Raw genomic sequence first — 12090 nt, forward strand, 5'->3', positions numbered from 1 at the left:
AGGAGACGGTGGGCAGACCCCGGGCAGCATTTTGGGGTGCTGCTCCCGGGTGTTGTGGGTGGCAAGGCATCCCGAGCAGCCTCCTCCCATGGCCACACACCCGCATCTCCACGCCGAGCTTCGCTGCCCCGAGGCACAGCATCATCCATCCCCTCAGCATCATCCCCTCCCTGCAGAGCCTTCCCCTCCGTGCCGCTCCTCGGAGCGGTGCTGACCTTGTTGTTAATTATTAACCCCCCAGCAAACACCGCACTCTGTTTTGTCCTAGTTACGCTGCGGGCTCCTCTCGCATCTTTTTATTTTTTTTTTTTAAACGAATTGCCCTGGTAACCTCTGTGGGTGGATGGAGATGGGAGCAGCAGATGCTCCTCTCCCAGCCAGCGCGGGAGATGCGCTGGGGAGGCCCCAGAGCCACCGGGCTGCTTTGGGGTGGCCGAGAGACGGGGCCACACGTGTGGCTGTGTGCCTAGGAGTCCTGGTGCCTGCGGGCTCCATGGCTCCAGAGGGCTGAGGTTCGGCTCCAGACCCCGTCTCCAGAGCTGAGATTTGGGTTCAGGTCCATGCGCCCCATCCCCCTGTGGGGATGATGAGCGTGTCCCCCTCCCCGGCAGCCCGCACCGAGGGACCATGCCGGGTCTGTACGCGCTCTCCTCCTGGGAGGCTCTGCCCCTGAAGAGCTCCAGGGTGAAGGCCTGTGCCAACGGCTATGCCCTGAGCATCGCCTCCCACCTGGTGTACACCAACCCCCGCGAGGAGCCCGTGGAAGGTAAGAGGGGCTGCAGGAACCCTAAAAACCCCCGTGGTGGGGAGCACCCCGTCCCCAGCCCCTTTACCACGCAAGGGCACCCCGCGTGCCATGCAGCTTGGATGAGTTTTTGGGGGCTGTGCCTCAGGGCTGTCTCCCACCCGCAGGTGTCTTCATCTACCCGCTGGAGGAGTCAGAGGTGGTGGCCGGCTTCGAGGCGGCGGTGGGCAGCCGGCGGGTCACCTTCCAGGTGCAGAGCCGGCACCGGGCGCAGGACTGCTGCCTCGAGTGCCGCACCAGCCCCGGGCGGCCTCGCCGCTGTGCCGCCGGTGAGTACCACGGTGCCAGAATTTGCATGGCAAGGTGGGGGGCACCAAGGGCTGGAGAGCCCCAGCCAGGCCATCCCTGTGCCTTGGAGGCCTTTGGGACTGGAGATCCCGGCGTCCCCTCTCCGGGAGGGTGGCGGAGCCGCTCCTCTTCCTCACCGCTCCCCCTCTGCCCAGGTCACCTCGTCCTGGACGAAGACGCCGAGCACTCCACCTTCGTCATCAGCACGGGCTCGCTGGGCCCGGCCGAGAGCCTGGCCGTGACGCTGCGCACGGCGCAGGAGCTGCCCACGCTGCCGGGGGGGGCCCTGCGCCTCGTCCTCCCCCCGGTCCTCGCGCCGCGCGTCGCCGCCGCCCCCGAGCGGGAGAGCGAGCCGGGAAGCTTGTGTGACGACAGGTTGGCCCTATGGTGATTTTCACTGCTTCCTGAGTCTCTGCCGTCCCGGGGGGGGACGCCGGGGGTGCAGGGGAGGCGCGGGGGCCCCGGCGCTGCCCTCACCCCGCTCCCCTTGCAGCCCCACCAGCTGTTTCGGGGGGCCCGGCGCACGGAGCCAGCCTGCCCCCGCGGCCCCCATGGAGAGCACGGACGTCTTTTGGGGACAGCCCCGCAACCCCTTTCCTTACGAGTTCGCCTTCGAGCTGCTGGTGAAGGGCCCCTGCTTGCTGGCAGGTAGGGCTGGGGGCGCGGGGGCTGCGGGATGAGCACCCCCCCATCCCCAAATCGCCCCACACCTGGCAGGGCCACGGCTCTGGGCCGCTGCCACCAGGCTCTGAGTCAGCAGCCTCCGTCCTGTCCGCGGCGGAGGCGTGATGGATGGAGGCTGCGGGGGGTGCCGGGCAGACGGGGTGCTCCTGGCCGCCGGCAGCGCTAATCCCATCAGTGCTGGCAGGCGAGCGGCGTCCTTGGGCCCGTGGCCGTGCCAGGTCCGGAGCCGACCAGGGCTGCCCCAAACTCTGCGTGTCCCCCCCCAGGCCTGGAGAGCCCGACCCATGCGCTGCGTGCTGATGCCGACCCCTGGGCCACCTCTGCCACCACCACCTGTGTCACCCTGGCTGAGCGCCACCGCTACGACAGGGACGTGGAGATCATCCTCTACCCCTGCGGTAAGGGCTGATGCTGCCTGGAAGAGCCGCGGGTTTGGGGGAGGTTGGGCATGGCCCCCCAAAATTCTGGGCTCGGGGCGGCTGTGAGCCCTTTCTGCCCCCCCCAGAGCCCCACCAGCCCCACCTGGTGATGGAGGAGGGCACCATGAGCTACCCCGAGTACGAGGCGCACATCCGGAGCCGCCGGGACTACGCACGGATAGCCAGGAAGGACGGCAGCGGCGAGAGACAGGTAACAGGGCACGGCCGGTGCCAGCCCGCAGGGAGGACAACGGGGTGGGGGGGACGTGAGGGAGACCCCGGTGTGGGCCCTGTGGGGCTGAGGGGTGCGAATTAGCCCCTCGCCCTCCCTCCTGGCTTGCAGGTGGCCTTTGTGCAGAAGCGTTTCCACAAAGACATCTTCCCCAACCCCGTGCTGATGCTCAACTTCTGCCCGGCGGTGGAGCCCGCCCCGGTGGACCTGCAGAGCGTCACCCGCGAGGTCCTCTTCCTCGTCGACCGCAGCGGCACCATGAGCGGCCCCGATGTCGACAAGGTCAAGGTGAGGAGGGGCAGCAGGGGCTGGGGGCTCTCGCCGAGTGGCAGGCCCTCAGCAGCGCTCCCCGTCCCCTCGCCACCACCCCAGGAAGCTCTGCTGGTGGCCCTGAAGAGCCTCCCGGCGGGGACCCTGCTCAACATCGCCGGCTTCGGCTCCGACGTCCAGCCACTCTTCCCCTCCAGCCGCCTCTGCAGCAACGTGAGTGCTGCCGGGGGAAGCACAGCCCCGGCCCCCTCCATCCTCCCCACCCCAACCCTTTTCCCATGGCTCCTGTCCGTCCCACGAGCCGTCCATCTGTCCGTCCATGCATGCAGGAGACGCTGCGCCGCGCCTGCCGGCACCTGGGCGAGCTGCGGGTGGCCACGGGTGGCCCCGACCTCCTGGCGGCCCTGAGCTGGGCGCTGGCACAGCCCCTGCACCACGGCTACCCCCGGCAGCTCTTCCTCTTCACCGCGGCGGCGGCGGCGGGCGGCACGGGCAGGATCCTCCAGCTGGTGCGCCGGCAGGCCAGCACCGCCAGGTACGGCACCGCAGCGGGGGCACGGCGCTTTTTCCCCAAAAATGTTTATTTTTTTCAGCACGTGGCTCCTTCCCGCAGGTGCTTCAGCTTCGGCATGGGCCCACGGGCGTGCCGGCGGCTGCTGACGGCCGTGGCCAAGCTGAGCCGGGGCTGTGCCGAGTTCCTGAGCCCGGCCGAGAGGCTGCAGCCCAAGGTAGGGCCCGGCACGGGGCAGGGAATGGGGGAACCGCGGGGCGGATGCCAGCTCCTCTCCCCTCCCCAGCTCATCAAGTCCCTGAAGAAGGCGATCGAGCCGGCCGTCAGCGACATCACCATCGACTGGTACGTCCCCGACAGCACCGAGGCCCTGCTCTCGCCCACCGAGATCGCAGCCCTGTACCCCGGTGACCGGCTGGTCAGCTACTGCACCCTGTACAGCATCGCCCGATTCCGGGACAGGCGCCCGGCGGTGAGACCGGGGGCCCTACAGACCTCCCCGGGACATTTCCAGCCCCCTGCGTGGCCGTGCCACCGGGCTGTGTGTGACGGGGCTGATGGTGGGACCCTCTCTCCGCCAGGGCCGGGACAGGGCTCGCAGGGGCTCGGCTGTCCCCTCGCAGGACGAGGTGCCCAGCCCCGGGGGGACGCGGCCACCGGTGCCCGGGGAGCGCCGCGAGCCGTCCCGAGGCAGCGCAGGCTCCGGAGAGGTGTCCCTGGAGGTCTCGGCTGGTGGCACGGAGGAGTCGGAGCGCAGTGAGTGGGGACGGGCAGCGGGAGCAGTGGGGGTGGCCCGGGGGCAGGATCCTGACGGGGTGCCCGTTTATCGAGCAGGCACGGACCTCGTGTCGGGGGGAGACATCTGGAAGCGGATCTACCAGCCCTCCTACATCCAGGAGCAGTACGTCCTGACGCACTGCTCCGTCAGCACCGACCGCAGCCAGGGGCTGCTCTCCCGCAGCTCCACCAGCAGCGAGTCCACCGGCTCCCGCGACGTGGCCCCCGAGGGAGGCTCCCCGGCCCCCGACGCTGCCTCCCAGCAGGGCCAGAAGAGCCTGTCCCTCTGCGAGTCCTCCACCAAATCCGCCCCGCTGCCCTCGGCCCCGGCCCCGGCCCCGGCTGGCGTCAAGGTAAGGCTGATCCCCACGTAGCTGGTGTCTCGTTGTGCCTGGACAACAGGCTGGAGGCTGGGTTCAGCTCTGGGTGCTGCCAGGAGGCTCCTGGTGTGGTTTTGTCCCGCTGGAAGGGCAGCTGGGGACCAAATAGCCCCCTCATCCTTGTCCCCACCCCGTTCCCCGGGCTGGCAGGCAGCTGTGTGGCTAAGCAAAGCCTCAGCCAGCTCAGGGCCTCGTTGACGCTGCAGGAATCAAGCGAAAGCACTTGGGCTGGCACCAGGTAACGAGCCTGCCAAGCGAGGGAGAGGGTGGTCTGGCTCCTGCCCGGCTTCCTCAGCCCTCTGCCAAAGCCGAACGATGCTTCATTAGCGCCGGGCACGTCCCGGCTGCTTCATGGCTGGGTTTAAAATCCAGCCAGGTCGCTGCGGTGGGGAGCGGCTGCTCCCTGGTAGCAGGGTGAGGACAGCCCCGAGGCCAGGCGAGGCCAGGCGAGGCCAGCTGTCCCCCCGGCTCCGGGACACCCTGCTGCTCCTCCCCGGCGCGGCTTAGGTAACCCGCACCCGCTGCACAATAGCACGGGCAGCTGGTGGCCTTTGCAGCCGAAATGTCAAGCGTAAGTGATTTCCCCGTGGCGTAAACGATCCCCCCTGTGCTGTTGGGGTGACACGCAGACGGGTGCTGATGCCCTGTCCCAGCTCGGAGCTGGAGCCTGGGGAGGTGCTTTGCTTCATGCTGGGGTGTGCTCCAGCCCTGAGCAGCCAAACTGAGCCCCTACAAGCTCAAACATCACTGAGAAATCCTCCCATCTCCATGTTGACCTGAGCCAGGTGTTTGCAAACTCCCATCTCGGCGCAATCAGCCCTGCCCACGTGCATTAAGCGCCTGGCGAGCATCACCTGTTGCTCGGGGAGGCTGGTGGGTCATTGTTGCCAGCTTGCAGAGGAGCTGGGCACTGGCTGGGGCTGCAGATGCCCCGTCGTGTTTTGGCACAGCCGGGCCCTGTCTGGGCTCCCTGCCGCTGCCCACCGGCTCGCCGTGAGCCTTCCCCACAGGTACCGGTGGCCCTGAGCGCCGAGGAGCTGGCACGGAGGCAGAAGGCTCTGGCACGAGCCGCCCTGGCTGGCCGCAGCTTTTCCTCGCCGCACGGGGAGCTGGACGCACGGCGGCTCTGCCGGGCCCTGGAGAAGGTGTCGCAGAAGAGGAACCAGTCCCTGGAGGGGCGGCTGGACCAGCTGGGCCCCAAGACGCCGCGGCTGCAGCACAGCGTGGGGGAGTCGAGTGAGTGGTGGCTTTGGGGACAAGGGGTGGCCCTAGTGTCATGCAGAGCCGCCGTGCCAAGCCCGCGTCCTGTGCCGCTCAGATAACCTGCTCTCGCCCACCCACCTGGACTGGGACATGCTGGTGGAGCCCTCCTACCTCTTCAGCGCCTCGCCCGAGGTGAGGGAGCCCAGCCAGGGCGATCCCTGCCTGCCCCTGCGCTGCCACGTGGTGATCCACGGGCTGCGGGCCGGCAAACCCGTGTCCTGGGAGGTGACGGCCTCGCTCGAGTCCCTGCTGCGGCCCCGGGATGGGACGGGAGGCGAGGAGCCCCCACGGCGAGCGGGCATGGACGGGGAGAAGCCCCTGCACGGCTTGGCAGCACGCTCCGTCATCCGGGACAGCGAGAAGGCGGCTCAGCGGGAGGCTGAGCTGGAGCAGGGTGGGTGCCAGTCCCCATCCCGGTCCCCATCCCGGTCCCTGCTGCTTCTCACCCCCCGCTAACAGCCCCTTCTGGGCAGGTTTCGCCCGCCGGTTTCGCCTGAAAGCCATGCAGACCAGCAAAGCCTGCAACGTGCCTTCCCTCTACACCTGCGTGGTGCCCGTGGACGGAGCCACGCGGGCAGCGCTGCCCGCGGCCCCGCAGGTGTGGGGCACAGGTAGGCAGGGCCGTGGGGGTCCTGGCGTGGAGCTGGGGGGGTGAACGGGATGGGGAAGGGGGAGAGGGCACGGCACGGGCTGAGCTGCTGTGGTGCCTTGCAGCCGGCTCAGCCGGGAGCTGGCGGCACCGGAGCGGCTCGGCGAGCCTGGGCCAGCAGCGGGACGTGGAGGAGCAGGAGGAGGCTCTCATCGGCCCAGGTAGGGGATCCCTGAGGACGCTGGGTGCTGTGGGGTGTTCCCAAAATTGTTGGTGAGCTGCCCCAAGTCATAAGGCTCCAGGAGGAGATGCCGATCTCTGCCCCGCGCTGGGGAGGGGGCGGCAGCTCCGTGCCACGAGGACGGGGTGGACGCGGTGCCCTCGGGGCTTTGCTGTCTTGCAGAGAGGGACGAGGTCCCCGGCTCTCCAGCCAGCGTCTCCTCCGCCACCTCAGGCTGGGAAAAGCAGAACGGCACTAACGGTACGTCCAGGGGTGAGGGATGGGGGCTGCCCCATCACTGGTGGAGCCCCGCGGTGCTGGCACCCACCATGCCCCGAACCCCCTCACAGGTCGGGGCACGTGGGCTGAACGCTTCCCCGTGCACCATGGCCCCACCACACTCAGCTCTCCCCATTTTAGGGCCTCCAACCAGCCCCTCCACCTCCTCCATGGGCTCCCAGAAATCCACCGAGAGCATCGCTGGCTCCAGGTGAGGCTGCCCCACTCCATGCCTCGGGACAGGGGGCACGGCACCCCGTAGGGCACGGGGAGAGGGGCAGTACCGCCTCCTGGTTTGGGGGGTGTCCGTGCTCCAGCCCCTTCCTTCCAGCAGCCTGGCAGTGGACTGGGCTCCCCTGTTCCCCCATTAATTGCCCTGTTAATTGCTGTTTGCCCCGGGCAGGTTCAGCCTGAGCCGGCGCAGGGGGCCCAGCCTGGCGCTGCGCCCGCACTGCCTCAGCCCCGAGAGCGAGCGCTCCAGCACCAGCGCCAGCCACGACTACCTCCCGCTGGTAGGGATCTGTCCCTGGGGGGGGGGTCAAACAGGGTGTCCCCCCCCCTCCCCGCGTCACGCGTCCCACACCTGCAGCACCCCGGGGAGATGCTCGGTTTCGCCAGCTGCAGCAGCCTGGCCGAAACAGCCGAGGATGCAAATCCAGCGGCTTGGAGGAGCGCTGCTGTGTCCTTGCGTGGCCCTGGGGGCCTCTAAGGACTATTTTGGGGGGGATTTGGGCAGTCCCCGTGCCCCAAAGGGCACTCCTGAAACCCCAACCCTGCGTACTGGGCCTGCAGAGGGTCTGGGTCCCCTCCTGCCTCCCCCACTCTCCCACCCACCCCGTTGCAGGTGCAGCTGCAGCAAGCCCGGGGCCCCTTCCAGCTCACCGAGAGCTTCTCCGAGGTGGTGCAGATCCCCCTGGACCGCCTGCGCCGGGCTTCCCCGTACGCCTCCCACCGCGCCAGCCTCAGCCCCACGTCCCCGGTGGCCAAGAGCAGCCCCGGGGCAGGACCCTCCGCCGAGGAGCCGGCGGCAGCCCCCGAACCCGGCTCGCCCCCGTCCCACAGCACCTGCTCCGAGGTGCCCAGCGCGGCCGTGTGGGCGCAGGCAGACAGCGGGCACGGCTCCGAGTCCGACACCGGCCCCCACTCGGCCGCCCCCTCGGAGGCTGGCCTCGGCTGGCAGGATGCGGGCCCTGAGGACCTGGAGAGCGCCAGCTGGGCCACGGCGGTGGCCCTGGCGTGGCTGGAGCACCGCTGCGCCGGCTTCTTCGAGGAGTGGGAGCTGGTGGCGGCCAAGGCGGACGCGTGGCTGCAGGCGCAGCGGCTGCCCGAGGGGGTGGACGTGGGCTGCCTCAAAGGGGCAGCCAGGCACTTGTTCCTGCTGCTGCGTCACTGGGACGAGAACATCACGCTGAACATGCTGTGCTACAACCCCAACAACGTGTGATGGCCCCGGGGTAGGGGGGGGGAGGCCCTAATAAACAGACGCCTGGCTCCATGCTGCCTGTGCGCGTGTCTGTGTCCCAGGCTGAGAGCATCGCTCCCCTTCCCCGCCACCCCCTGGGGGAAGGCGCAGGCAGGGATCGAGGGAAAACCCAGCTGAAGGGGTCAGGCTGCAGGAGGTGCATCGAGGCTGCTCAAACAAACGGTTTTGCAGGTGCTCTGACTTAACCTCGCTGCAGAAGCTGCTCCCTGGAGGTGGGAGAGGCTCACGCACAGCTCTCCTGGCGCTGCCACAGCACGAGGACACTGTGGCTGGGGAAGGGCCCCCAAAAGCCCCCTTTATTGGAGAAGTCCTGCCCGCTGGGGGGTCCCCGCGCCGCCCCCTTCGCACAGTTCCAAGGCTCGGGGTCCTCCCAGGGCGAGCGGGAGCAGCCTGGGAGCTGGCTGGGAAGAAGAGCAGGCAGAAGGAGCAGTCCCGGAGCCCGTTGCCATCGTCCAGCTGGCCACGCTCTCACCTCGCCTTCTTGGAGAGGGGAGCGGGCTTCTTGCCGGGCTGGGGCGCGTGCGGGGCCGGCAGCGGGGCCGTGCCGTACCACAGCTGCAGCAGGACGAGTCCGTGGCAGATGTGCAGCGAGAGGGAGCTGCAGACCGTGGAGGGGTAGGTGTTCCAGCAGAGCTCGATCACGCCCAGCAGCAGCACCCTGCGGGGAGAAGCTGGGGGGCAGCAGGGGAGCCACGACAGCCCCCCCAGGCTCCCAAAACCCCGGCTCCTGCCGGCACGTACTTGGGCATGTGGGCGAGCTTGGCGGTCGGGGTGCACCACAGCAGGTAGGGCAGCGTGTGGAAATACCAGACGTAGAACTGGTAGTGCAGGGAGCGGCTGCAGCAGACGCCCAGGAAGTTGGAGGAGAAGAGGACGAAGACGATCTGTGCGCAGGCGTTAAGGCGACAAACGCAGGCGGCGCCCTCCCCACAGCGGCTCCCCGGCCTGTGGAGGCCAAGCCCAAAATCTGCCCCGTTTTCCCCCCCTTTTCCTCGCTGCCCGCTCTGCCAAAGGATATTGTTGACGCTCAGCGGAGGGGACGGGTGCTTTCTGTCGGCGGGGTCCTTGAGCAGAGACAGGATGCTCTCGCTGGACCTGAGGGGGAAGCACAAGCGGTGGTCTCAGCTGCTGGATGCCCGTCCCACCTGGTTTTTTCCCCTGTGAGCCTGTCCCTCTCACAGCAGCAGCTTCCCCACAACCCTGTAGGGACGGGGGGAGGCTCAGGGGAGTCCCGGCTCTCACCTGTGCCACCGGTGCAGGGCGAAGAGCCCCAGCCCAGCCAGGTGAGCCAGCAGCAGCAGGGCATGGAAAACCCGGCTGTGGAAAACCTCTTCTGGCAGGAAGCGCCAATTCACCGTCCACTTGAACTGGAACTGGCGCCCCAGGTCGAAGGAGCGGCTCAGGTACCCCACGGGGTTCGCCAGCAGGAAGGGCAGCCCCAGGAGCACCTGCGGGACACGCAGCAGCTCCTCGCAGCAGCCACATGCCAGGTCTCCATCGCCCCACAGCACCGCACGGGGCGGCGGGGAGAGGCCGGAGCCCCGTGGATTTGCTTCTGCAGCAGCACCCGGCTCGCTGAGAGGGTGCTGGGGCCGCTTTTAGGGCTTTCAGACCCTGGAGGGGGTGGGACGCTGAGGCGCAGGGACCTACCTGGAGCGTGGCGCAGATGCACAGCTTGGGGAGGCAGCCCAGGAGGCCGAAGCGTTTGAGGAGGAGGAAGAGCAGCCCGGGTGCGAAGAGCAGGATGTTCATCTTCACCGACACGGCCAGGCTGGGCGGGGAGCAGGGTTAGAGCTGCGGCCTCCCATGGGATGGGGGGGGTGCCCCCCGGGTGGCCCCCGAGCCGAGCACAGCCCCGGCAGCCCCGCACCTGAAGAGGAGGCAGCCCCAGGACCAGCGCTCCTCCAGGAAGAGGTTGACGGCGAGGAAGAGGATGGCCATGGCCACGGGGTCGTTAAAGAGCCGCAGGACGAAGATGGAGTGGATGCGGTAGGAGGCGCAGCACATGAAGAAGAAGACGTACGGGGGGACCTTGCGGGGGACGGAGGGACACGGAGGCCGTCAGGGGACACGGAGGCCACCGAGAGGACATATAGAGGCCACCAGGGGACACGGAGACCACCAGGAGGCCACCAGGGGACGTGGAGGCCACCAGGGGACGTGGAGACCACCAGGGAACATGGGCACCACCAGGGGACATGGAGGCCACCAGGAGGCCATCAGGGGACACGGAGACCACCAAGGGGACATGGAGGCCACCAGGGGACACGGAGACCACCAGCAGCTCGCCCCAAACCCCCAGCCACCCCAACCCCAACCCCACACCACCCCGGACGAGCCCCGCAGCCCCCGAGGAGCCCCCCGGGCACCTTGTTGGTTCGGCAGTAGATGCGGAAGACCAGGAGGAGGTTGAGGAGGTAGAGGCCGGCGAAGATGTACTGCGCCAGGCGGATATCGGCACCGCGCCCCGTGGCGTAGTACAGCCCCAGGAAGATGTAGACGAAGCCGGCCGGGTAGCTGCGGGGAGAAAAGGGGGGGGGTTATAGGGTTAGGGGGGTTGAGGCCGGGCCTCCCCCCGGGGTTGGCCTCCCCCCGGCCTCCCCACTCACACGAGGGGCCCGGTGTCGCCGCGCAGCTGCGTGTAGTCGCGGGTGCCGTTGGCGAAGCCCTCCACCTCCGCCATGTAGGCCTGCCAGTCGATCTCGGTGTCTGCGGGGAGGGGGGGGGGGGGGACACACAACACGGCGGCGGGGTTTGAGCCTCGCGAGGCTGCCTCCCCCCTCAAAAAAAAATAAGCCCCCAAAAAATAACAACCCCCAAAAAATAAATGCAAAAAAAAAAACAAAAAACAAAAAACAAAACAAAACAGAAAAAATAAACGCAAAAAAACAAACCCCCAAAAATAACCCCCCAAAAAATAACCCTCCCCAAAAATCAACCAAAAAAAAACCAACAAAATAAACCCCAAAAATAACCCCCAAAAAATAAATCCCGAAGAAACAAACCCCCAAAAAATATACCCCAAAAAAACAACCCCCCAAAAAACAACCCCCCAAAAAAAACCCAAAAATAACCTCCCCCCCAAAAAAAACAATAACCCCCCTAACAATAACCCCAAAGAATAATCCCAAAACAATAACCCCCCAAAAAATAACCCCAAAAAATAAACTCCAAACAATAACCCCAAAAAAAACAAACCCCAAACAATAACTCCCTAAAGAAATAACCCCCCAAAACAATAACGCCCCCCCCCAAAATAACCCCTAAACAATAACCCCCCAAAGAAATAACCACCAAAGAAATAACTCCAAAAAAATAACCCCCCCAAAATGACCCCAAAACAATAACCCTTCAAAAAAATAACCCCAAAGAAATAACCCCAAAATAATAACCCCCCCAAAAATAACCCCCCCAAAAACGACCCCAAAAAACGAAACCTCCCAAAACAACCCCCAAAAAAATAAACCCCAAAAAACAAACCCCCCCCCCCCAAAAAAAAACAACCCCAAAGAAATAACCCCAAAACAACAACCCCCCAAAAAATAACCTCCCAAAAAACCCACCCCAAACAAACACCAACCCCCCTAAATCCCCCCCACCCCCCCCCCAAACACTCACAGGGCACCCTGCGGATGACCCAGAGGTTGACCCCCCCCTCCGCCAGGCAGAGGCACGCTGCCACCAGCGGGGTGTAGCGGGGCTCCAGCAGCGCCTCCCCCCGGCCCCGCCATGCCCGGCGCAGCACGGCCGCCATCACCGGACCCCCCCCCCCGGTCCCTTCCCGGTCCCCCCCCGGTCTTTCCCAGCCCCCCCCGGTTCTTCCCGGCCCCCCCCCGTTTGCAGCCGGAGCCGCCCCGGAAGCCTCCCGGTGTCCTCGTGTCCCCCCCCCC

At 66.8% G+C, this 12090-nt stretch overlaps 2 protein-coding genes across 2 annotated transcripts; one reads left to right on the forward strand and one right to left on the reverse strand.

Moving 5' to 3' along the window:
- Positions 1 to 627: 627 nt before the first annotated feature.
- On the forward strand, positions 628 to 8161 carry VWA5B2 (von Willebrand factor A domain containing 5B2; the record flags this gene model as incomplete). The annotated part of the gene is made up of 21 exons (XM_084292147.1): positions 628 to 766; positions 913 to 1074; positions 1249 to 1480; positions 1587 to 1741; positions 2044 to 2175; positions 2283 to 2407; positions 2540 to 2716; positions 2801 to 2911; positions 3028 to 3233; positions 3312 to 3426; positions 3496 to 3681; positions 3791 to 3965; positions 4044 to 4339; positions 5377 to 5602; positions 5685 to 6023; positions 6103 to 6240; positions 6344 to 6439; positions 6622 to 6699; positions 6859 to 6928; positions 7121 to 7229; positions 7562 to 8161. 21 exons carry the CDS (start codon positions 628 to 630, stop codon positions 8159 to 8161), a joined length of 3867 nt encoding a protein of 1288 aa, XP_084148273.1.
- Positions 8162 to 8470: 309 nt separating this feature from the next.
- On the reverse strand, positions 8471 to 11962 carry ALG3 (ALG3 alpha-1,3- mannosyltransferase). The gene is made up of 9 exons (XM_084292230.1): positions 11819 to 11962; positions 10810 to 10909; positions 10570 to 10717; positions 10071 to 10231; positions 9851 to 9971; positions 9443 to 9648; positions 9218 to 9295; positions 8942 to 9085; positions 8471 to 8858 (listed from the first exon to the last, which is right to left on the reverse strand). The coding sequence occupies exons 1-9, from the start codon at positions 11952 to 11954 to the stop codon at positions 8669 to 8671; spliced, it is 1284 nt and encodes a 427-aa protein (XP_084148356.1). The 5' UTR covers positions 11955 to 11962; the 3' UTR covers positions 8471 to 8668.
- Positions 11963 to 12090: the final 128 nt, after the last annotated feature.

Source organism: Netta rufina (genome assembly GCF_964035555.1).
Source record: "Netta rufina genome assembly, chromosome: 9".
Classification (NCBI taxonomy): Eukaryota; Metazoa; Chordata; class Aves; order Anseriformes; family Anatidae; genus Netta; species Netta rufina.

Coding starts and splice junctions, on each gene's coding strand:
- ALG3 (XM_084292230.1), bottom strand. CDS start 11,954: ATGGCGGCCGTGCTGCGCCGGGCATGGCGGGGCCGGGGGGAGGCGCTG. Junction 10,718..10,809: donor GGCGACACCGGGCCCCTCGT/GTGAGTGGGGAG, acceptor TTCTCCCCGCAG/CTACCCGGCCGGCTTCGTCT. Junction 9,649..9,850: donor GCATCTGCGCCACGCTCCAG/GTAGGTCCCTGC, acceptor CGTGTCCCGCAG/GTGCTCCTGGGGCTGCCCTT.